Source organism: Boleophthalmus pectinirostris, unplaced genomic scaffold (assembly GCF_026225935.1).
Source record: "Boleophthalmus pectinirostris isolate CB_2022bp ecotype Guang Dong unplaced genomic scaffold, ASM2622593v1 HiC_scaffold_12, whole genome shotgun sequence".
Taxonomy (NCBI): domain Eukaryota; kingdom Metazoa; phylum Chordata; class Actinopteri; order Gobiiformes; family Gobiidae; genus Boleophthalmus; species Boleophthalmus pectinirostris.
This window is the reverse complement of record NW_026571018.1, coordinates 9,945,358-9,970,291: the sequence shown is the minus strand read 5'-3', so window position 1 is coordinate 9,970,291 and position 24,934 is coordinate 9,945,358. Positions and strand designations below refer to the sequence as shown.

The 24,934-nt window shown below is 39.1% G+C and overlaps 1 protein-coding gene across 1 annotated transcript in view; it reads left to right on the top strand.

Annotated features, from left to right (window-relative positions):
• Nucleotides 1-22,493, top strand: part of dbn1 (drebrin 1) — a 148,868-nt gene extending 126,375 nt beyond the window's left edge. Inside the window, 5 exon segments of the mRNA XM_055148518.1 lie at nt 1,174-1,288; nt 13,360-13,494; nt 15,831-16,276; nt 16,348-16,447; nt 18,198-22,493. Coding sequence (XP_055004493.1) covers nt 1,174-1,288; nt 13,360-13,494; nt 15,831-16,276; nt 16,348-16,447; nt 18,198-18,253 — 852 coding nt within the window. The 3' untranslated portion in view covers nt 18,254-22,493.
• Nucleotides 22,494-24,934: the final 2,441 nt, after the last annotated feature.

Here is a 24,934-nt window from a genome sequence, read left to right as displayed (position 1 = left end):
TTACATACGTCAAGACCAAATAGCAGTGATTGGTTAAATTTTAAAAAGTACCCCTCTACTGTCGAGTGAATGAATCCTAATGCTGTGAGGTCAGACTGTTTCTACAAAGTGAAACCAGCTGATGAATTAGGCTATTGAGAATGGCCATTTTACCCCCAAAAAATTATTTATCTTGCAAGTAAATACCGAACAGCTTTGTTCAGTATTTGTTCAATCATTATGAGACTTCCAAGGCCTACATCAGCTAGTCTTTTTACATAAATCCCAACCAGCATATCAGCTCAACCAATTTCTGTGCAAAGAGAGTACTGTCTAAAATGTGACTACACTGCTCTCAATTTTAATATAATTTGTGGAAAATAACCCAAATCAGCCTCACATATCGGCTCTGAAGAGTTTATTGTCCATTATTTTGTCTTGGTTAGAGGTGGGGAATTGCAAGTCCTGACTTGGACTCGAGTCAGACTTGAGTCACTATTTTTTAGGACTTGAGACTTGACTTGATAAAATAGACTAAGACTTGGGACTCAACTTGGACTTGAAGCTCAGTGATTTGGGACTTGAGGCCTGTTACTTGAGAAGACTTGAGAAGCACTTTTGAATCTGAATTAGTTTTATTCTGACTGTAATGAGTCACACTAAGATCTTGTCAAGGCATTTAAAAAGGAAAAAATAACTAAATTAATTTGTACAACTCTCATAAATACTCATATATGAATATACTATGCTTTTTTTAAGTACAATTTATCTTAAAATTCATATAAATTGCAAAAATCTAAACTATATTTGGTACTATTTGGTTTAAAGACTTGAAATGACTTGAAGCTCAAAGCAGACGACTTGGACTTGACTTGGACTTATGGGCCAGTGACTCGAGACTCGACTTGGACTTGCCTGTATTTGACTTGGGACTTGACTCAGACTTGAGGTCAAAGACTTGAGACTTGCTTGAGACTTGTAAAACAAAAACTTGGTCTCACCTCTGCTCTTGGTTCCAAACAATCGTCATCAACCATGAAAAAAAAAACACAATATTTGTCAATCTGTAATATATTTTAACACGGGTTTTCAGTATTTGGTAACTAAATACATTTAAAAGTATTCTTCTCTAAGTAGTATTCTTCTTCCACGCGCCTAATGACTGTAATCATTTGTTTTGTTTTGTTGTTGTAGGAAGCGAAGGCCATCATCGCTCAGCGCTCAGGAAACCCTCGAGAGTTTTTCAAACAGAAAGAACGCGCCATGACCATCTGCGTGGACACGTCTCCTGTATCTGTGCACCGGCCTGGTAACGCTCACGCTCACACTAACGCTGCCACTGTTACACGTTTTACTAAAGGTGCACCGTGTAACTTTCCTCGTCTCCGTAGAGATGTTATTACCTCACCTGGAAATGTCTGGAATGTTTCTCGAAGTATTTGTTAAAGCTCCAATATTACTCAAAAATGACTCATGTTATAATGTTGTTACCTCCTCAAAAACAGACCTGGAGTTGTTTTGTTTGAGTAACTCTTTATTATTAGTCTGTCTGATGCTCTGTTCCACGTTGTGATGTCATGAAGGTGTATATCAGGGGTGTCCAAACGTTTTTCATCAAGGGCCACATATCTAAACACAGACGAAGCAGAGGGCCGATCGAGGGGCATAGACTGGTGCTCAGTATACTGAATAACTGAAATATGTGCATGTTTAACACGTTAGAATGACCTTTAATTCATGCTTGAGATCCTTAAAACCACACTAAATATTACATATTAGCTTTATCAAGGTAGATTTTCAAAAAAAACTTGCAGTAAAAAGTAAATTTTTAATTGATGCAAGGTAATTTGGGCCAATTCACCTGGAACCCTCAGGGCCAAGAAAAATTTGTCTGAGGGCCGTATTTGGCCCACAGGCCATAGTTTGGACATGCCTGATGTATATAATAGCTTCTTTTTTATCTTTAGTTCAGTAGAGATTGGCAATTCCAAGGCTGAAATTATCCAAATGATTCTAGTGAAGATGTATGGAGTTTAAAATCACAATGGAGCACTTTCTGTATTACCACATGACATCACAAGGTGGAACAGAGCCGTTTTTTTTTGGTTGAGAAAAGAACTAAGGCTACATTCAGACTGCAGGGCTTAATGCTCAGTTCGTATTTTTTTGTGAAATCAGATTTTTTTGCGAGCTCGTTCATATTTCCAATTAAATGTGACTTGTTTGTGATCTCCAGTGTGAACTTTAAACACCCCAAAAGTGTCCTGTATGCACATTGGAGAACACGACGACATCACACATAGCGAGCGTGCTCAGTGTTTACGGAAGTCGCCTAAACGCTGGGCTTGTCTCCCAAAATACGGTCCAGTTCTTCATAAAATGTTCAGGTTACACGTCCACAGTCGCTTCGTTTATTTGAGTCTTTAGCCTCCTTGTATTTGGCTCGCAGGCTCTTTATTTTTCGTTGACATTGGAGACAGATCTGCCTGTAGCCGCGCTCGGACATTTCTTTGACAATCATTTCAAAAACCGCCCAGTTCCGATAAGACTCCTCCAATTTGATCCCCCCCAAACATTAATAAACTCTCTAACCTCGCTTTCCCTCCACTGACGAGACTCTGAGCCTGACGTGTAGGTTGGATGAATGCGACCTGACCGTTCAGACTGAAGTCGCATGTCAAAAGATCGGGTATGTCTCGGTTTTAGGAGCACATATCCAAGTGACCTGGGTCGCATTTGAAAAAAAATCGTATCTGTGTCGTTCAGACTGTTATTAAAAGATCAGATACAGGTCACATAGGGGCCAAAAAATCAGATTTGGGTCACTTCAGGCTGCAGTCTGAACGTAAATGAAACAAAACACAACTCCAGGTCTGTTTGTGACGAGGAAACATTATAACATAGATCAGAACATAACGTAATATTGGGCCCTTTAAATGTCATACTGTGGAACATTCCAGACAAAGCAGTAACATCTCCATGGAGACAAGCAGGTAGCGGACCCCATCGGCCACCGGAAAAGTTACATCTTGCGCCTTTACTACACTGCACACATGACAAAGTTCTCACACAGTCTGTCCCATCACTGAGTTATTTTTATTTCATTGTGTTTTCCATTTTTGCTTGTTTTATAGCTTTGGAATGGAATTTTCGAACATTGTAAAAACTCCCGTAAAATGAAAACTAAATTAAAGGCAATGCTAACTTTGATTGACAAGCACTGGTTGGACTTAAACCAGGACTAAACCAGGATTAAGTTTCCAAAAATGAGACTATGGACGGAGTGAAACAGGTCTGAAAAAGAACTACTGATCAGAACTAGACCAGGATTTGATTGAGACTAGATTAGGAACAAAACCAGAGCAAAAAATATATATGTTTAGCTTAGTTTAAGTAATAAAAAAATACTGAAATTAATTTTGAGCTATACTTCCTTTTCGTTTTCTATCAAATCGAAATAATCATCACTATTAAAGGCGCTGTACCTCATTTTTACCACCTCAATTAATTTTAAACAGTTTGCAGTGGTCCAAAGTTATTCCTTTTGCAGTCAAGGTAATGCCTATAACAACTAGCATGCTAACACACACTTCCTGGTCCGTTTTACTGGACAATAAACGCTTTATAATCAGATCCAGACGTTGCACAGTGGATTTCTTTTGACCTTGAGAGCTGCTTATACAATATACCGTGTTTTTCAGACTATTAGGTGAACTCAGAAATTGAAAGTGCACCTTATAGTCTGAAAAATACGGTATCTGTACTGTGAAAAAAATGAGATATAAATAGTTCAGATACGTGGGAAAAATGTGGTACAGCGTCTTTAAATAAACCCATGATTTTGTTGAAGGTGATTCCCTCGCATTTTGTCTCAGTATCACACTAACTGCATTATTTCTTTTCTTTTTTATTATATTCTTTACATTTTCTAATTTATCTGCTCCATTTTGCCCCTTGTCTCTGCTCCTGTCTCTGCTCCTGTCTTCTACATTTGTCTCTCCTCCTCTCTCCCCTGTCTCTTCTCTTTTTTCTCCCCATCTCTCCTTTCTGCCCATCTCTTCTTTTCCCTTTTCTCTGCTCCTGTTCTCTTCTCCTCTCTTTCTCACTGTCTCTCCTCTCTCTCCCCCTCTCCTCTATTCTCTCTGTTCCTGTCCTCTCCTCCTCCCTCTCTTCCCGTCTCTTCTTTTCTCTGTCTCTCCTTGTCTCTCATCTCTCCCCGTCTCATCTCTTCTCTCTTCTCCTGTCCTCTCTTCCTCTCTTTTTCTCCTCTCTCTTCTCCTGTCCTCTCTTCCTCTCTTTCTCCTCCTTTCTCCTCTTTTTCCTCATCTCTCCTCTCTCCTCGTCTCTTCTCTTATCTCTGCTCCTGTTCTCTCCTTCTCCCTTTTTCTCTTTCTCCCCATCTCTTCTCTTTTCTCTTCTCCTGTCCTCTCCTCCTCTCTTTTTCTCCTCTCTCCTCTCTCTGCTCCTTGTTCACTCTTCCTCTCTTTCTTGCTATCTCTTCTCTTCTCTCTGCCCCTTTTTCTTCTTTTCTCTGCTCCTGTCCTCTCCTCCTCTCTTTCTCCTCTCTCCTCGTCTCTTCTTTTCTCTCTGCTCCTCTCCTCTTTTCCTCTCTTTCTCACCGTCTCTTCTCTCTTTCCCTGTCTCTTCTTTTCTTCTCTCTCTGCTCCTGTCCTCTTCTCATCTTTCCTCTCTCCTTTGTCTCTTTTCTTCTCTCTGCTCCTGTCCTCTCCTCCTATCCTCCTCTCTCACCCTTTGTCTCTTCTCTTCTCTCTTTCCTCTTGCTCCTACCTCTGCTATTCTGCCCTCTGCTCCTGTCTGCTCCTGTCTGCTCCTGTCTGCTCCTGCCTCTGCTCCCGTCTGCTCCCGTCTGCTCCCGTCTGCTCCTGCCTCTGCTCCTGTCTGCTCCTGCCTCTGCTCCCGTCTGCTCCGCGTGGCTTCTGTCATTGGTCTGTTCCTTCTCTGTGTCCTTAAATGGGACTTTGGGGACTTTTTGGACATTTTTGGGGCTGGTGCTGAAGGCCGTGTGGACAGTCCGTTCTTGAAGCAGCAGCACAGCCCCAGTACCCCCCCTCCTCACGCACGGACGCACCACCTCTCTGGTACGTACCAAAACCTCAGACTAAATGTAGAAATAATACTCTTTATAATATTATAAACACACAAAAATAAACCAGGAAATGGGAAACTACAAACTCCACACAGGTTAAAACAGACCTGGAGTTGGGTTTTGTTTCATTCACACATGTTTGAGTAACACTTTTTTATTAGTCTGTCTACATTTCCAAAGCTCAAAATGCTCTGTTCCACCTTGTGATGTCATGAAGTGGTAGTTTTCAGGTTAACAGCTCCTTTTTTTACCTTTAATTCAGTAGAAATGGGTAAGTCCAGGGCTTAAATCATCCAAATGATTCTTGTGAAGGTGTATGACAGGGGTCTTCAACCTTTTTCCTCGAGTGAGCGACCTTTACAAATCAAAAAGAGCACTTTAGAGGTCATGAGAAATAAAGTATACTTAAGAGCCACAGCAAAACATAGATGGGGTACGGTTAGATAAAACAACATAAGTACTAAGTCAGGCAACAAAATGATAGATTTATAATGATAATAGCCAGTGTTGGGAATAACAGCGTTTAAGTATAACGGCGCAACATTTCTGGTAACGGAGTAATCTAATTAATTACAATCCCCATCGTTACAATGCTGTTATCGTTACTGGGAAAGCAAAGTGGCTCGTTACAGTTGAGTTGAATGAGGTGTCAGGCTTCAGGCAGTGGACAGACACACATCATCAGCAGGAGCAGGGAGAGCTCAGGACAGAGCAGGGCCAACATGAGTGGCTCAGAAGTTGACTGGACGGAGTCTCTGCTCACATTGCCTTGTTGTTTCGTTCCTTCACACTTCAGGCGAAATGAGACAAACTCAACAAGAATGCGACAATGGCAACGACAAGTCAGGGACATTCAAAGACAGCGTTTTCAAACTGTAAATATCAACACTATTTCTCCCTCATTGAAACAAAGGGCAAGAATGTGTATGTTACTTGTAACTGTGCCCTGGGGAAAAAAATTCTGCCTCAAGTCACTTGAATCTAATGAAGCACCTCACATCGTCACATGCTGACACACCTCTTGCTGCTGTTCACCTCGAGCCCCGGTGCAGTGAGCCTGAGCTCCACCCGAGATGGAGACGGAGCCACTGCAATAAAGCCAAATTCGATTTTCGGGCAATAGTACATAACATGAAAAATGACTGGATAATTATTTTAATGAGTAATTACTTTTATAACATGGTAACCTGAGTTACTAACTCAGTTACTTTATGGGGGAAATCATTTACAACAGTAAAGAAAAATGCCCAACACTGATAATAGGCATTTAATTAATCAAATTTGTGTTTTACAACAATACATGTAATTCAGAAATCCCTTTGGTGACCTACTTGAAAAGAGGTGGAGAGTAACTGGTAGTTTGGAGATGGATTTTAAAAATGCAGTGGAGCTTTTCCTGTTTTATCACATGACATCACAAGGTGGAACACACTGTTTTCTGTTTAAAAGAAGAATTCAGCTTAAATATGCAGGGTTTGTGTGTTAAACATGTGTGAATGAAACAGAAACTCCAGGTCTGTTTATGATGAGGAAACTACATACTGTACTATACTACTATAATTTACTACATTAAAGTAACTTTGGGCTCTTTACTAAAACCAAATTTCCAAAATGTAGAAAATTATCATCATTTGCTGGGCATTGAGTCCACACCACAGACTATTAAGACGATAAAGAAGTCGACTGAGTGAGTGTGACATCACCCATAGTGTTCAGTCAAATGAAGCTCATCGAGGCTTGCGGTTATAACAGTCTTAGAGCCCAGTTCCATATTAGACATTTTCACCATGTATATCATAGCAACCAAAGAGCCAATCAGGAGCAAGGTCGTTGATGTTACACGCCCCCTCCTGCCCGGGCGCTGGGGGAGGACACTTAGCAACGCTGTCAATCAAGCCTATATACTATTAATGTAACACCAGCGGGAGCCAACCTCAGAGAAAGAAGGCGCCTGACTGGTCTGTTATTAGTGTTCATGTCTTTATTTATGGACGAAACGGCGAAATAAAAACACCAGGATCATGTAGAGCGAGTTCAAAGAAAGGTAGCATTGAAGTGTGGGTCAAATGCAGAGGACAAAATACTACAGTAATTAAAGGTAAAGTGTATCTTAACCACATCACGTTTTGCAAAATAGAAATAGAGCTTGTTAAATTTCAATATAGTTCACATTTAAAGATTTTATATTACACAAAATGGACTCTTGTGAGCTTTAAGTCATGTTATAATCTTGTTACCTCGCCAAAACGTACTTGAAGTTGTGTTTTTTTTTCATTCACACGTTTGAGTAAGTCTTTATTATTAGTCTGTCTACGTCTCCAAACCTCAAAATGCTCTGTTCCACCTTGAGATGTCATGTAGTGGTAGTTTTCAAATTAACTTTTACCTTTAGTTCAACAGTGGTCGGCAATTCCAGGACTGAAATGAAACAAATTATTCTAGTGAAGGTGTAGTTAGGTGGAGTTTAAAAACACAGTGGAGCACTTCCTGTATTACCACATGCTCTAAAACAATTCACACATAAAAAAAAAATTATTATAAGGCCAGAATTACAGGAAAATATGTGTATGTATATATCAGTATGTATGTATACTAACGTGTACATGCATCAGTGTGTATATGTGTGTGTTTACCAAAAGAATTAAGTAGGTATTCTTTTTGTCATAAAACACGTGTTTTATGTTACGTCTTGTATCCTTTTCTATATGTTAATAGGATTTGGCAAAATAAGTGTTAAACATAAAAAAAATTTAAAATGCAGGAAAGATCTAAGATGCCAAGACAGAAGCAATCGATCCTGTGTGAGAGAGGAGGACAGAGGCTGTTTCCTATTGGCTGTTCTCATCTGTGGGCGGGGATTACACTAAAGAAATAAAAGAGAGAGAATTCTGACCAATCAGATCGCTTCACTGCTCCATTTCCTTTCCAAACACTTTGAAAATGTACAATGTACAAAATGTTCAATTCAGCAAACTAAACTAAAAATAATTCCAACATGTTCTTCCAGAGTTAAAAAATTCAAAGTGAGAAATTCAACACCATTTAAAATAAAAAAATCTTATGGATCAAATTAAATTAAATTGCCTTCCATACCTGGTCTGTAGAATTACTCCAGTGCTATACGTAATTTATTGGAATACGATTAATGATTATGTTAATTGACCAAAGAAAAATAAATTAACTAAAATGACATCACAAGGTGGAACGAAGTGTTTTCAGTTTATGAGAAGAACCCAACCTAAATATGCAGGATTTGTGTGAATAAAACAAAACAAAACACAACTCCAGGTCTGTTTCTGAAGAGGAAAAAACATCATAACATGGTTTAGAAAATAGCGTAAAATGGGCCCTAACAATAATAATAATTAATAGATAACTCGGCAAACTAGTGAATAATTAAATCTCTTTTTTCAGTTTCGTTTTATGTCTGTGCGTCGCTGCTACTTTCTCTGTCTACTTTGGTTTCTCTGTCGCTGCAGCAACACTTTTACTTTTACTGAAATTAACGCTTGATTTTCTGAAATGTTTCTTGTATCTTCTGGCCGTGTGGGACTTTTCTCCCGATTAATGAATTGAGTGAGTTTTGAATTATTGAGTTTTTGTCACACCGCCGCCGATCACCCTCGCAGTGTGACCAGTGCATACAGTTGTGGATCATCTGTGTAACATTTTCATTTTATAAGCAGGTTATAAAATTATGCTGACGATTTTCAAAGCACACCTCGACTTTGTACACTTTTTACCGACTTAAAAATGTTCGAGTTTGCAGTGGTCCAAAGTTATTCCTCAGTTGGTAGAGCATTCGCCCACTGATCTGAAGGTTGGCAGTTCAAATCCAGCTCTCGACATAAACATCACAGGTTGAGCGGTCAGATCCACTGACCCACAGGTTGGCTGGTGTGATTCCAGCTCCCACAGATGAATGCTGCCGTTGTGTCCTTGGGCAAGACACTTAACCCACCTTGCCCACAGTGTCTGCGTACACTGGTGTGTGAATGTGTGTGTGAATGGGTGAGTGGTTCCTTGTTGTAAAAGCGCTTTGAGTGCCTTGAAGGTAAAGCGCTATAGTAAAATGTGACCATTAATTCGTGGGAGCTGGAGGCACCAGATCGTTCCATCAGGTTAATGTGGACTCACACTGCATTCTCAACGAAAATGACTCGAATACGTACTAGTGTGGATGGGGCCTAAAAGTGCTTTTCCATCATGCCACTGCTAACAAAAACTAGCTTCTTTTATAATGTAATTTTACTTCCTTGCCTGAAAAAATTTGCTTACAGCCCCTTTGAAGCCATTCAACAAGCTAAAGATAACTGTAGACCTTTTTTTAGACCTTAATAGCAAACGTTTTTATCACTACTACTAATAATAATAATATTTTTTATTGCACAATTTGTACTGTCTGAATTATATTACTGTCATTATAAAATCAATGACTCACTAAGAAAACCCCAGATGCCGACTGCTTTCTATTTAGGCAGTTTAATAAGTGTCTGGTTTTGTTTGGTTGTGCTTGGTGCGCTTTGGAAATAGTCAGCAATAATGTAAATATGTGATAATATTCATTCATATACTTAAAGGTTGTATGGAATTTTTTTTTTTTTTTTGTTTTCAAGTTTCAATGATAGCTGCAGTAGCCTTGTAATTATATGACCAAAAAAAGAGAATAAAATTCATCAACTCTACGTTGCCAGCTAAACATTTGCCAATAGATAAACGACACGGCCTCGTTATCTGTTAGCTGACAGGCTATCAATCAAACTCCCTACGTTTCTAGCGTAACTGACCTCCTGCGCGCCGCCGTACTGGTTTACGTATCACGCTCCACAGACGCAAGACGCACAACGCTGTTTATCCACAATGCTTACTGTTAGCACAAATTGCAATTCCAAGCATATGACTCTTGATCTTTGACTCCAGAACTGAAGGTCTAAAGATGCTGTAACTGCTTTTTGACGCTTTTATTTAGCTATGTCTGGTAATTTTAAGCTTGCTGCTGCGGTTGTAGCTAGTTGAATCTGTTTTGTCCTACTCCTTTGTTGTCACTTTGGAAATGAACGAAATACCCGCTGTCAGCAATAATAAATCATGTGATAATAGGCGTTTCTTCATTCATGCGCAACATTATATTTCTGTTCCTTGGAAAATCCTTATACCTTAAACCCTCAGAGACGTCCATGTTGCTACTGTGGGTTACTGCCATAGACTGTATAAAGAAGTGGACTATAGCGTTCAGCTCCAGTCAAATGAAGCTCATCGAGGAAGTTATAGGTTAAGGTGCATTCTATTCTGTTCAGGACCCAGGGGAAAACCGACCTCCACACAGAAAAAGTGCAACAGAGCAGCTAATCAAATCGGGGTTCTGAAACACAAACTTGGCTAGTTTGGTGCGGACCGAGTTGATTGGATTTACGTCACAGCAAATGTGGCAGCGCACACAGTAATACACACAGCCTATATAATGTTACAATTATATATTCAGTTCAATAGCCACTTCAGCTAACGTTACCAAAAATTTCGAGTTATGTGATAGCCTAAGTTACATGATACTTGAATGAACAAGATTATACTTCCATCATGCGCCGTCTCTGTTCAGTCTTAGTCCTGGAGTAGTTTATGTACGATGATACGGTTTCCCTCTGGGACTCACAAGTTAACAAAATAGACATTAAACTTTCTCAGGCATCCATATTTTCCCCTAGTCAGACTGGCGCCACCTAGTGCCTCCGCTCAATTTCATTTCTCTCCAGTGACTAGGTCAGGAATCGAAATACATTAGACGGTTTGCAAGAACCCCAGAAGTTGTTGACCGTGCACCGGCCAATCGGTGAAGAGCTGTGAAGCCATGACGTCAAACTCAAGCGCCTGTCTGTGTCCTTTTTGCGGTACAGCACAACAGTAAACAAAGCGGTCGAGATGGATGTAGATGAAGACAGACATTCTGTGTTAGCAGCGATTCCCGAGATCGAGGATTTTCACTCTCTGCTTTGTTTGCTGTTTTGCTGGAAATTACCCAATGAGCATTACATACGTGACAAAGAAATAGCAGCGATTGGTTAAATTAAAAAAGTATCTACCTACCGTCGAGCGAACAAATCCTAATGCTGCGAGGTCAAGACGGTTTCCATGAAGTGAAAGGAAAGGGAAAACCGACCTCCACCTCAAGAAAGTGCAATGGAGCGGCCAATCAAATCAGAGTTCCGAAACACAAACTCGGGCTAGTTCATTGCAGACCGAGTCATACATCACAGCAAAAACAAGAGAGAGGCGACGGTTTTTCAATAGAAAGTGAATTGGAGCCAGAGCCAATGGAGCCAGAAGTGCCCCCATACTCACTTCCTATTTGGTAGCAAGTGGGTTAGCTGTGTCCATTTATATATATACAGTCTATGGCTACTGCATGTGATGTTGGTGCCATCTGAACATTTGGTACAGTTCAGATTTGTGACGCTGTACATAGTCTATATTTATATTTATGTATCATCAGTGTGATTTTGTGATTAATGAAGCTTCTTTAATTCACTGTAATTGCTCATTTTAGTGACTGTGACTCTTGTCGTTTTCATGGATCAGAAGCATTTGGTTGTAACGAAATGTGTTTTGGATATTGTGCAAACAAAACATTCGACTTGGGCACGTTTGGTAATTTATTTAGATTTTATTACTGAAAGTGCCTATGACAAGTTTGACTCCTAATTTTACTAAAGCACATTTAAAGGTGCACTGTGAAACTTGTGGGGGGTCTGTCACCTGCTTGCCTCCTTGGAAATGTTATTGCTTTGCCTGGAATGTTCCATGGTATGACTTTAAGCATATCCATTAAGCATTTATTCATTACAGTTGTTTCTTTTGCCCAAAAATACAGTAAATCCTTCCGTGAACAGGAATGACTCTCCACAGATCTGAACTGTAATGTAGGGTAGTGATTGATTGATTCGTTTATATTTCAAGTTTGCGCCAAGAGAGAAACAATAATCATATACATAACTACATATACCGTATTTTTCGGAGTATAAAGCGCACTTAAAATCCTTTAATTTTCTCAAAAATCGACAATGCGCCTTATGTATTAATTCTGGTTGTGCTTAAACTGATTTTATGTGGTACACGGCGCTTAAAAATCTGTCAAAACGTTTTAGTACAACTTTGGTAATCTACGAAGCCGCACCGCTTGATGAATTGTCGGAGCATTACAGCTACAGAAGTCAGGAGCCTTGTGGAGTAATTTTTCAGCGCTTATAGTTTATGCAAATGAACCATGTGGATTTACGTTTCATTTCTGTAAAATGTAAACAAATGTGCGCAAAGCTGCGTTAAACACATTATTACTCAATGTATATTTGAGTCGTCCTTGTAGGAAATAAAAAAAACAAAATTTAAATGATCCACCCACATTCACATTCATAATACACATTCACCAAGACAGGGAGGTAAAGTGAGTTACCCCACGATTTTCCAATGGATCGTGGACGCCTGGGCTAAGGATCAGTCTCAAGTGTTGTCTTTTTGTTTCACTTAATGCGCCTTATAATCCAAAAAATACAGTACATTGTAAACAACAGAAAAGCACATTTCACGAAAAGGAGTGGGAAGAAGAAAAACTTATCTGAACCCACCACTATTCATGACATAGTTTAAAAAATTATGTTGTTGCTTCTGTACATTGATCACGAAACTTTACAAATATTTACAAATAGCAAAATGAATTACATATTATGCATACTTAATTTTTTACTTGAACTCAGTTTCTTTCCTTTTTTTTTTTTTTGTATTGTAATATGTTTTACAGTAGATGAGTTTAATCTATATTCCTCGATAAAGCAATAACATTTTCTTGCAGACAAACAGGTGAACCCTCCCACTAGAAATGTTACGTAGTGCACCTTTAAGATCATTATATTTAAGATTTAACTAAAGGTGTTTGCATTTTTTTCCCTGTTTGAACTTGACATCAAACTAGGAAATGACCGAGCAAAAATGTAACGAGCAAAACTCCTCAAGCGTACACAAAAATTAATAATTGACAAATAAATTGATCAGAAAACACCTTTATTTTGTTCAAATAATGTGTAAAGTGTCAGAAAAATTTTACACAAAATTTTTTGTGTAAATTGGGCATAACTTAAGCAGAATTTTGTCACAATATCTAGTCCGTCTCTCCATTTCGACATTGCTTTTTGGTTTTACGGCTTCTGATGCGTGTTGGTCTGAAAGGCGACGTTCGTTTTTCGTCATTAGTTTTGAAGAGTAACTGTGATCGTGTTTTTTTGTAGATGAAATTGATGAAACTGAAAACAATGTGGACGATGATGACGCCGATGAAGGCACAAAGCGCAGCATGTCCACCGTGTCTCCAGGGCCCAAAACCTTCAGCACAGCAACGAAAGAGGACAGCGCCGACCTGTGGGGTGAGAGTAGAATTACACGAGGACCGAACTCACATTTACATGCAAACAGATACTAGAGAAGGGCTTTTCAACTCTAATTTTCTTACACAAAATATTAAAACAATATTCTACAAAATATTTAGATTTTTAGTAATGTAGTAGCTGTAGTAGTAGTTGTAGTAGTACTAAAAAAGTTAAGTATTATAAGGAACAATGCTGTAATAGTTGTGGTGGCATTAATTGAACAGTATTACACTAAACAATTTTGTAATAGTTGTAGCAGGTGTAGTAGTAGTTAGTTTTAGTTGTAGTAATATATTATAGCAGTTGTTGTAGTAGTACTTTACTTTTACTTTATTTCAGACATAAATATTATTCAGCCCATAGTTAAAGACAAAGAAAGAACAGGATACAATGATTCTATAAAATTAAAAAAGAGTAGTAGAAGTAGTATTGTAGTAGTAATAGTAGTAGTGGTAGTAGTAATAGTAATAGTAATAGTAGTAGCAGTAGTAGTAGTAGTACTAGTAATAAAAAGAAAGAAAGAAAGAACAGGATACATAGAACACATTATTAAAATTCATTAAAGAGTAGGAGTAGTAGGAGTAGTAGGAGTAGTAGTAGCAATAGTAGTAGGAGTAGTAGTAGCAATAGTAGTAGGAATAGTAGTAAAAAAAAAAGAAAGAACAGGATACATAGAGCACATTATTAAAATTCATTAAAGAGTAGAAGTAGTAGTAGGAATAGTAGTAGTAGGAATAGTAGTAGGAATAGTAGTAGGAATTTTGTTAAAAAAAAAAAAAAAAAAAGAAAGAACAAACTGGATACACAGAACAGAAATGACTTTGTAAAATTAATTAAAGAGTAGTAGCAGAAGTACAGTCGTAGTAGTAGTAGTAATGGTAGTAATGGTAGTAGTAATAGTAGTAGCAATAGTAGTAATATTTTTTGTTAAAAAAAAAGAAAGAACAGGATACATTATTAAAATTCATTAAAGAGTAGTAGTAGTAATAGTAGTAGTGGTAGTAATAATAATAGGAAGAGTAGTAGTATTAGTAGTATTAAATTTAGTTTAAAAAAAAAAAAAGAAAAGAAAGAACTAACAGGATACATAGAACACAAATTACTCTATAAAATTCATTAAAAAGTAGTAGTAGTAGTAGTAGTAGTAGTAGTAGTAGTAGTAGTAGTAGTAGTAGTAGTAGTAGTAGTAGTAGTAGTAGTAGTAGTAGTAGTAGTAGTAGTAGTAGTAGTAGTAGTAGTAGTAGTAGTAGTAGTAGTAGTAGTAGTAGTAGTAGTAGTAGTAGTAGTAGTAGTAGTAGTAGTAGTAGTAGTAGTAGTAGTAGTAGTAGTAGTAGTAGGTGTAGTAGTAGTAGTAGTAGTAGTAGGTGTAGGAGTAGTAGTAGTAGTAGTAGTAGTAGTAGTAGTAGTAGTAGTAGTAGTAGTAGTAGTAGTAGTAGTAGTGGTAGTGGTAGTGGTAGTGTAGTAGTGGTAGTGGTGTAGTAGTAGTAGTGGTAGTGGTGTAGTAGTAGTAGTAGTAGTGGTAGTAGTAGTAGTAGTAGTAGTAGTAGTAGTAGTAGTAGTAGTAATAATAGTAACAAGAGTGGCAGTTGTTAAAACACAATTTGGGGTCACACACAAAATATTTAGATTTGTTTAAAATAATAACCGTTAATAATCATGACTGTTTTTGTTTGGAAAAATAAAATCTACACATCTAGAGTCTTTAAACTAGGACTAAACCAGAACTAACCCAGAATTAAACAAGATCTAAACCAGTAAACGAGAGAAAAGATATTAGTTTATTGAAGGGATATTATGCAACTATGCAAACCTCTTTACATTTATCTGTAAGATTCTGTACAAGGCTCCACCCACAAGCTCCCACACGACAATTCTCCTAAATAAATACACAAAAACATAATACAAAACTGTACACTACAACTTCACAAACGTGATGCGATGCACTGTGGGTTCATTAGCACGATGGACTCTGATTGTGTTGTGATGGCGCTCTGAAGGGGGAGTGACTTAAGGTGGGGAGCAAAGGGCAGGGAGAGGGGTCAGAGCATCAAAAAAAAAGTGAAACACGTAAAACATGTTAATACTTTTTGGTTTTCGGTGAATATCGTTTTTTGGATAACAAATAATTTTCCAGAGAGCATTGAGGTTCAAAAGGCGGCTCGTGGGCCAAATTTGGACAGCGGAATACACGGTTCTGGCCCTGCGATTGCGATAACACCTTGCACCCTAATAGTTTCTCTAAAAAGTAGGCGCAAATAACCTAGAATGTTCCACAGTGAGGCTTTTATATGTGTATTTTTTGTTATAATCCTGACTGTGTTGTTGCTTCTCAGATCCATTCCCCAAACACGAGTCCACGCCCCCTGTGCAAGACTCCGCCCCTCCGTCCAAACCCGTGCAGAGCGTGGCCCCTCAGCCCCAGAACTCCTTCTCCGTGTGGGACAGTGGAACGGACAGCCTGGTGGAGCTCTGGGACACCAAGCAGGACCAGGCCCAGTCCCACCAGGCCGCTCAGTCTCACTGCCCCCCCCTGGTGGAGCTGACGGGCGACTGCAGTGCTACCTCCGAGGCCGCAGGGGCCAGACCTCAGCCCCTGCTCAGCTTCGACGACGTCATGGATGGGACGTTCTGCTCCGTGAACGAACAGGAAGACCCGCCCATGACCCTGAGCTACCAGCATGCACTGCAGCACGCGGCCAATCAGGAGCCGGAGCTGGATGACGGACAGTTGCTCATGACCAATGGGAATGGGGACTCGCTGCTAAAGGAGGGAACTCAGGTAAAATCACATTCTGTCGATACTCTGCGGTGGCGTCACGTTGGGGGTGTTGATCCTCTTCTGTCCTTCAGGCCAGCGAAGGATATTTCAGCCAATCACAGGAAGAGGAGTTTGGCCAAACAGACGAGTCCTCTGCTAAAGCCACGCCCATCTTTTATAACAAGCCTCCAGGTCAGTCTGAAGGAACACGCAGCACTTCTATGTACACAAGTATTTATACTGGCTATAGTAGTAGCAGTAGTGGTAGCAATAGTTAAGTTTTTTTGTCTACTGAGATTTATGTGAATTATTAGCGGTGACACCCTCTATAGTAGTTGTAATAGCAGGTACGCAGTAGTACTCACAGTGCAGTGTTTCCCACTGTCCAAGTAGTATTGTGTGAGCCCTCTCCCTGATCGGACGGCGATGCCCCTCCACCCTCGGACTTTAAGAGGCACCTGTACGATTTGCTCATACAAATGTCAGAGGAAGACCTGTATTTTATTGTTAAGAATTTCTTACCAAAACTGGTGTTAAATTTTAGCTTTTACCTGAACTTTAGCTTCTTTGACATTCCAGGAATGAATTAAATCCAGAATCATCGCTGTACCAGCAGCTGATATGGATCTGTACAAATACAGAGAGATATCCTTGTGAAAAAAAAAACAAAAAAAATTTCAAATACTTAACTCAAACCCGCTCAACCAATATTAACTTGTTCTTGTATTACACTTTTTTTTTTTTTTGGTAAACCAATATAACTAGTATAATCTAACAACTATATAATAATACAAATTAAATAAATTAAATACTATAATAGACGTAAGAAACTACTAAAGTTACTAACTAAATGAAATGTAACAGCATTAGCCTGTTTGTTGTACATGCATGTCCTATCAGAACATCTCATTTTACAAAGCTTTCTAAAAAAAACTCAAGTGCCCCATCATAAGGGACCTCCTTGGGCTCTGGCCCATTTATTGTGTACAGGGATACCCGGGCCAGGCTGCCCTCGGACCTCACCAAGCTTCATTACAGTTCTACACCCATGTTGACCGTCGGGTGATGTCTGGTGCAAAGAGACAGGCACAGAGCTCCACGCCCCACGGGGCTAAGCACAGTGTCTCAGGGCCTTGGGGTCCTGTCCCCAAAGGCGCAGGAGGAACATTTTCCATCCCACTGCTGCACCGTGGGCAGAGAGTCAATTCCAGCGAGCAAATAGTGCAAGTGTTTTATAAGTGTAACCCCCCTGACATGTATGCGCCGCTGTTGATCTCTCTCTCTCTGCCTCTCTGTCTCTGCCTCTCTCTCTGTCTCTCTCTCTGTCTCTCTCTCTCTCTCTCTCTCTCTGTCTCTCTCTGCTCTCTCTCTCTGTCTCTCTCTCTCTCTCTCTCTCTGTCTCTCTCTCTCTGTCTCTCTCTCTGTCTCTCTCTCTGTCTCTCTCTCTCTCTGTCTCTCTCTCTCTCTGTCTCTCTCTCTCTGTCTCTCTCTCTCTCTCTCTCTCTCTGTCTCTCTCTCTGTCTCTCTCTCTGCCTCTCTCTGTCTCTCTCTCTGTCTCTCTCTCTGTCTCTCTCTCTGCCTCTCTCTCTCTCTGTCTCTCTCTCTCTGTCTGTCTCTGCCTCTCTCTCTGTCTCTCTCTCTGCCTCTCTGTCTCTGAGCTTGTGAGAATGACAGACTCACGTTGAAAAAAAGCGTCAGAATCTATTTGTGGCGCTCGGTTTTCATTCTGTGGCACAGCGTCACAGATTGGTCTGTGTGGGAAACACTGCAGTATACGTAGCTGTGGAACAAGAAAAATGTACAGTATTAAAATAAACAACACTGTAATCGTTGCATCAGTAGTAGAAGTAGTGGTAGTATTATTTAGTATTAGCAGCAGCAGTAGTAGTTGTAGTAGCAGTTGTACTAATCGTAGTAATAATATTTTTTTGTCTGCGTGCAGAGATTGACATCACGTGTTGGGACACAGATCCGGTGGTGGACGATGAAGACGACTAACAGCCAATCAGAGCCAACCAGGAAGAGGAAGTGCGCTTCACCAGATAATTTTTTAAAAAACAAAAGAAACAAAAAAAGTAATAATTATAATAATATTAATAATGAGTCTTGCATCAGAACTACTTGTGTATAATCTTTTAGAGGAAGTGAACCTGTAGCCTTCAGAATAAAAGCCTTGCGTTGAAGACTTTGGACGGCTTACTTTGGGTTCCGATCTTATTTATTGTTTCTTGTTTTATTTTGAAAGTGTTCAGCTCCGGTTTCACTTAGAGATTAAATATGGCGCCGTTTTCAATCGTTTTCGCAGAACATGTAGCTTCAAAATTAAAGCAATAGTCGACTAGAAGAGAACTTGAAATTATAATGTGTTTTTGACCGTACCAAACATGTGTGCTTTTATTTTTTAGTAATACCAAGCTACATTTTTGTGCATCGAATTACACCTTCAAAATAAGACGTGTTCAAAATTTAAGTGCATTTTAAGCCGCTGTACCTGATTTTTTTTACAGTTTTAAAACGCAAATAACAGAAGTAGTTTGTTTTAAATGGTTTGCAGTGCTCCAACTAGCATGCTAACAGTGCACTTCAGACAGTAAAATGGTGAAAAATGAGATTAAGACTTATTTTGACATGCTTAACAATTTATCTGTGCAAGAAAAATAGTAGAGGGGCGTCTTCAACTCGTGCTTAATCCTTAAAAAACCTGAATTAAAAACTGCAATAAGACGGAAATACTTAAAGTACAACCGTGTAGAAGTATATTTTATCAAGTACACATCCAAGAGTTATTTTTAATTTCTCATAACACCCCAAGTTTGAGAACCGCTGCTTTAGACCAATGCAATAATCCTTTTGTTGTCTCATATGGAGCCACCAAAGGGAATTGTCGTTATTTAATTTTTTTCATGCTTGATGCCCTTCCTGACACAATCCACTGCATTTATCAGGGTCTGGGACTGGCAACAAAGCAAAAAAAACTGTATTCAATTCTCATTTAAGTCTATTAAAAAACACACATATTTTAAAGTTTTTATTTTAAAGGTCCTAAATTACGCAAAACTGACTCTCGTGAACTTTAAGCCATGTTATTACCGACTCAAAAACAGACCTGGAGTTGTGTTTTGTTTCATCCACGTATGTTTTAGTTGCAGTATTTGTCTGTCTACATCTGCAAAGCTCGGAAAAGCTTCGGAAAAGATAAAAAGTTAATACATAAACACTGAACGGGACATAGAGACAGAACACATTAGACAAATTGTATCCTATTATAGTAAATTTAAATAAGGTTACGGCGCATTATGTCCAGCGTATAAGTCCCATTTAGTCCAAAGTTTGTCAAAGAGGTTCATTTTCAAATTAAATCAAAACTATAATTTTTTTTGGGGGGGGGCAGGGACATCATTTTGAAGTTGAGTCAAGTTAACAGCTCCTTTTACCATTTGTTCAGTAGAAATTGGCAATTCCAGGGCTGAAATCTTCAAATGATTCTAGTGAAGGTGTGTGTAGTTTAAAAACACAGTGGAGCACTTCCTGTATTACTGTATTTTTTTGGATTACAAGTCGCACCAGCCAAAAAATGCGTAATGAAGAAGACAAAAAACATATAAGTTGCACTTTTTGGGTGAAATTTATTTTATAAAATCAGAAATCAGGAACCGACATTTCATCTTGAAAGTCAAGTTCTAGTAAAAACAACAGAACAGAGAACAACAGACTGTTAACGTCACATATGAACAGTTCTTCAGATAATTATAACATAAACAACAGAACAGAACAAGTTTACCAAACTCTCCATCTCACTCCAAATCATTAAATCCATTGAATTCTTCATTCTCTGTGTCACTTCTGAACAACTCCATGACCTCCGGAGGTGAACTGAGCGCCGCTTCCTCTTCTGTGTCGCTGTCGTCAGACTCAGCATCAGTTCCAGTTAGAATTATTCCAGCCTTTCTGAATCCCGACAGGATGGTTTTGTTGTCATTGTTTGTTTAAATTTGAAATTTTCAGTAGTACAGAAGTAATGTTGCGATCGACTGACATGAAACAGACAGGACAGTGGCTCTTTGAGACATGCGCAGTAGAGTCAAGTGACAGTGACAGAAAATTTTATTATATTAGTCGCAGGACCTCGTCTGATTCATCAGCCGCTTTCACTTTGTGGAAACCATCTGACCTTGCAGCATTAGATTTCGTTCACTTGACAGTAGACGAGTACTTTTTTCATTTAACCAATCACTATTATTTGGTCATGTTGTATGTAATGCGCCGCTAACGGGGATAACTGGTATATTAAGCTTTTCCCAAATCCCGATAGGAAGAAGGACAATAACGTCTTTCCCCTCGATAAAATTCACCAAACATTCTCTTTGTTCTGACTTTAAAGCCTCGATCTCAGGAATCGTTGACAACACTGAATAAATGGCTCTTCACTTATTGGCTGATGCCTGAACTTGCACTTCCGGGGTTTTTGCGAATCGTCTAGTGTATTCTGATTCCTGACCTAGTCACTGGAGAGAAACGAAATTGACCACCTAAACCATGAAAAAAAGTGCAACTTATAGTCTGAAAAATACAGTACCTGTAAGAACCTAAATATACAGGGTTTGTGTATTAATCAAAGCGTCACTAAACACCAAAATCACTTTTTTCTACTGATTATGTGTATAAATGGCTCTAAAATAGAAGCGTACACCTCTCCCTGGCCTTATTTTAGCATTTATGTTTTTGTGTTTTGAGTAAATTTGACTTGACAAGTAAAATCATCTGCCAGTGGAACAAGACTTTTTGTACTTAAAATATGAAAATACATCTTGCTACACTTAAAATAAGAAACAAAACCGAATGTTGCTTGAATTAAGAAAAACACACTTAGATAATTTTACTTGTCAAATTGAATCGATTCAAATATAGTAAAATGTTCTTAATTTAAGTCATTTTAACTTAATTAGATATTGTTTTTTTCCAGTGAGTTAAGAGAAGAATTAAACACGTGTAAATGAAGCAAAACACAACTCCAGGTCGGGTTTTTGGCGAGGAAATAACGTTATAACGGATCAGAAAACGGCGTAACATGGGCTCTTTAAATATCATTATCGTTGCCATACACATTTTGAAGAGAGTTTTTTTTTGTGCCATATTTGATTTCTTGGTGGAACCGCTCGTCCGCTTGGATTTGTGTCTTTTTGTAAATGTTTCTGGTCTGTTTTTACGTAGCGCGCAGCTGCTTTAGATTCAATGACGCCGGCGTTGGCTTCGTGCTAACGCGATGCTAGTCTTAGTGCTTTGAAATAACCACATTATTACATTAACTCTGCCATGCCCACTCTTCTCCACCTCTATCTACTCTTTCTCTCTCTTCCTTCTCTCTTTGTCTTCTCTTTTCGGTCTCAAACTCTCCTCTCTTTTGCTCTCTTACTCATCCTCTTCCTCTCCCATCCCATTTTTTAAATCAGTTTTTCACTCGTCACATCCCCATTTCTCCTCACTCCTTCCTTTCTTTCTCGCTTCATTCCTCTGTTCTCTCTCCCTTCTCTCATCCACCCTCTCTCTTCTTCCTCCTCCTTCTTTCTCTCTTTTTCCCTCCCCTCTCTTCTCCTCTTCCTCCTCTCTCGCCTTTCTCTTTTTTCTCTCTCCCCCTCTTGTTTTTTCTCTCTCCTCCTCTCTCTCTTCATTCTTCTGTCCACTCTTCCTTTTCTCATCATCCCCCTCTCTCCTTCTCCTCCTCCTCTTCCTTTTCATCATTATCTCTCTCCTCCTCCTTTCTCCTCCTCCTTCTCCTCCTCATTTCTCTCTCCTCCTCCTCCTCATCCCTTCTCTCCTCCTTTCTCCTCCTCCTCCTCATGCCTTCTCTCCTCCTCCTCCTTTCTCCTCCTTCTCCTCCTCCTTCATCCTCCTCCTCCTCTCTCCTCCTCCTCATCTCTCTCTCTCCTCCTCTCACTTCTCCCCTCCTCCTCCTCATCATCTCTCTCTCCATTTTCCTTTTGTTTCTTTCTTCTCCTCTCTCCTCTTTCTCCACCCCCTCCCCTTCTCTCTCTCTCAATCTCTTTCTTACCCCTTCTCTCCTTCTCTTTCTGTTTCTGTCTAAAGCCACATGATCTTGTATTTAGTCTCTCCTTCCTCTTCTTTTCGTTTATATCTGGAGAAAAGCAGGCTTGTTCCCACACAGATGCGCCTCTGACTTTTTGCATTCCTTTTGTACATTTTTGACTGAATTCAAGATTAAAACGGCTTACAAACCTCACGCTTCCGGGTTTTCTTCTCAGTTTTTCTTACACATTTCTGGTGGTTTAAAAGAACTGTACGTAACATTTTCTATTTTTAATTTCATAAACACGACCAATTGTGTCCCCTCAAATCAAATATCCTCCTGGGACACACACAAAAAAGTGTATTGCAATATGTTTTTGTGATTTTCTATCTATTTGGAGTGTAACAGCCTGGTGGCAACCTTAGTGGTTTTAGAAGGAACAGAGTCAAGTTGAGCCAGTTTACAGTGCAGATCCCAGTGCATTTATTAAAGACAAAAATAGAAAAGTATTTACAAAAGTTCCAAAAAGGTTAAAAACAGGCATAGCAGTTACCTGCGCTCACACAGCACCTCTCCTTGAACAAGGTGAGGCTAGCTTCTTTTAAAAGGCCCTGTCCTAATTGGGTGAGCCCACTTCAACGATCAGGTAAGGTCCAATAACTTGTACATTTAATATCTAAAAGCTAACTATCAAAACAATGCCCAAACAATATCCAGTTACATTAATTACAAAAATATATATCTCTTTATTTAAATTAGCAGTGTTTAATGTTTTAAAATACTAAATAGAACAAGTTAAAAATGTGTGCTCCCCTCCTCCAAACAACATGGTTGACTGCCCCGGAACCTTCTTAAGGTGCTCCAGCTCCCCGGGGACTCTTTTGGCCGGAGCACCTGAGGCAGACCACACCAGAGGGTAAGTATAATTACTTTAACACAATTACTTCTATTTAAATGCACTTTTACTTTTTTACTTTTACAGGTAACTTCAATCTGCACATAATCAATTTCAATAAACATTTCTAAAACTTTGTTTCAGTTCCTCATTATTTTACCTTTTAATTAGCCCTAGGCCCAAGTAATGGACTGGCTACATTACATGGAGTTAAATGAACACTTCAGAATTTAGATTTTGTTTGTTGTATTTTTTATTTATAATCTTGTAACATGTCCTCTGTAATGGACATTAAGAGTCGATCTCAAAACTCTTAAAAGATGGACTTTATAACCCAATGTCCACTATAAAGGACACGAAGGAAAGGACCGGGTCTCACTGTAGCTTTTACTGATCACAATTCTAATGTGGATTTATTCTTAATCACAGAAACATTAGACATGATGGACAAATTGTGTTATAATTTTGTGTTTTGATTCTCAGGTCTGTTGTCCAGAAAGCCATTCTGTTTTGTCAGAAAGCAGAATGAGTGTCACATGACTCATTTGGGTTGCCAGGTTCAAAGCTGAAATCCATTGTGTTTAAACCTTGTTAGGCATTTTCTCCCAAAAATATCAACTGGAATCGATCAATTAAAAGCAAAAAGAATTTATTCCCTAAACAATACAATTCTAATACAGAGCTCTGGGTCAGATCACTACCCTGACGGCCTACGGCTACACACGTCTTAAATCAGGCAAATCTGGACACTTCTGAATATCTCAACCCGGATTTTATAGACATCCATATGAATATGCAAATAATATGCTGAACAGGTAATGCTTTGAATCTTCCTTGGAGTTTCTCTGCATTCCTTTAGGTTCAGGGGGGTTGACAGCAGCCAAATGTAAATCACCAGTTTGTTTGATTTCGTACCAGGCCGAACCATCTCCACTGCTGCCACTCTGCAATGAATTTCCTTAAAAGGACACATCCCTGCACAAAGATTACCTTAAAAACATACATGTTTCACATAGTGGTACCTTTAAACATACATAAGATTTCAGTGATTAAACATCAATATAATGTATAATAATCAAACAAATATATAAATTCAATGCTTAATATGCACATGTGATGCACTCATGAAACTTCACCACTTGGTACAGCCTTCTACCTAAAATGTCTCTCTGATCTGAAGGGGGCGAGGAGGGTTAAGGCTCCGTTTACACGTACACGGGTATTTTTAAAAACTGAGACATTTCCCTTCATTTGTATCCATCTTTTACCTCTGAAAACGCATCCTTCTAAAAACTCTGTAGATTTCCAGGATCTCCACTCTAGCCAGTTTGGTGTTTGTGTGTAAAGTGAGATGAATGGAGTTTTACGGTGCCCAGTGTTTACCTTTTGCTCTGACGATGATCATGGAGCTTTCAGAGCAGCAGTCGCATTTCTTCTGCTGAAACACTGTTCATGTGTTTGCATTTGCACACAGCTGATATTTCATATTTATGACCAGAGACGAATGAGGCTCAGAGGTCAGGGATTTTGCCACTTCTTTAACAGATCTGTGGAGAGGCAAGCCTGCTCAGTGATGCATGTTTTTCAAGGTATTTGTGAGTAATACTTAGACTCTGTAATGAAATAAATGCTACAGGTGTGAATCTAATCCAGATGCCGCCCAGAGACTTGGTGTAGTTATGACGGCACTCGATGGAGGATTTATGTGGGCTGATGTAAACAAAAACTTTTTTGAAAACAATGCTGTGTGCTGTGTTAT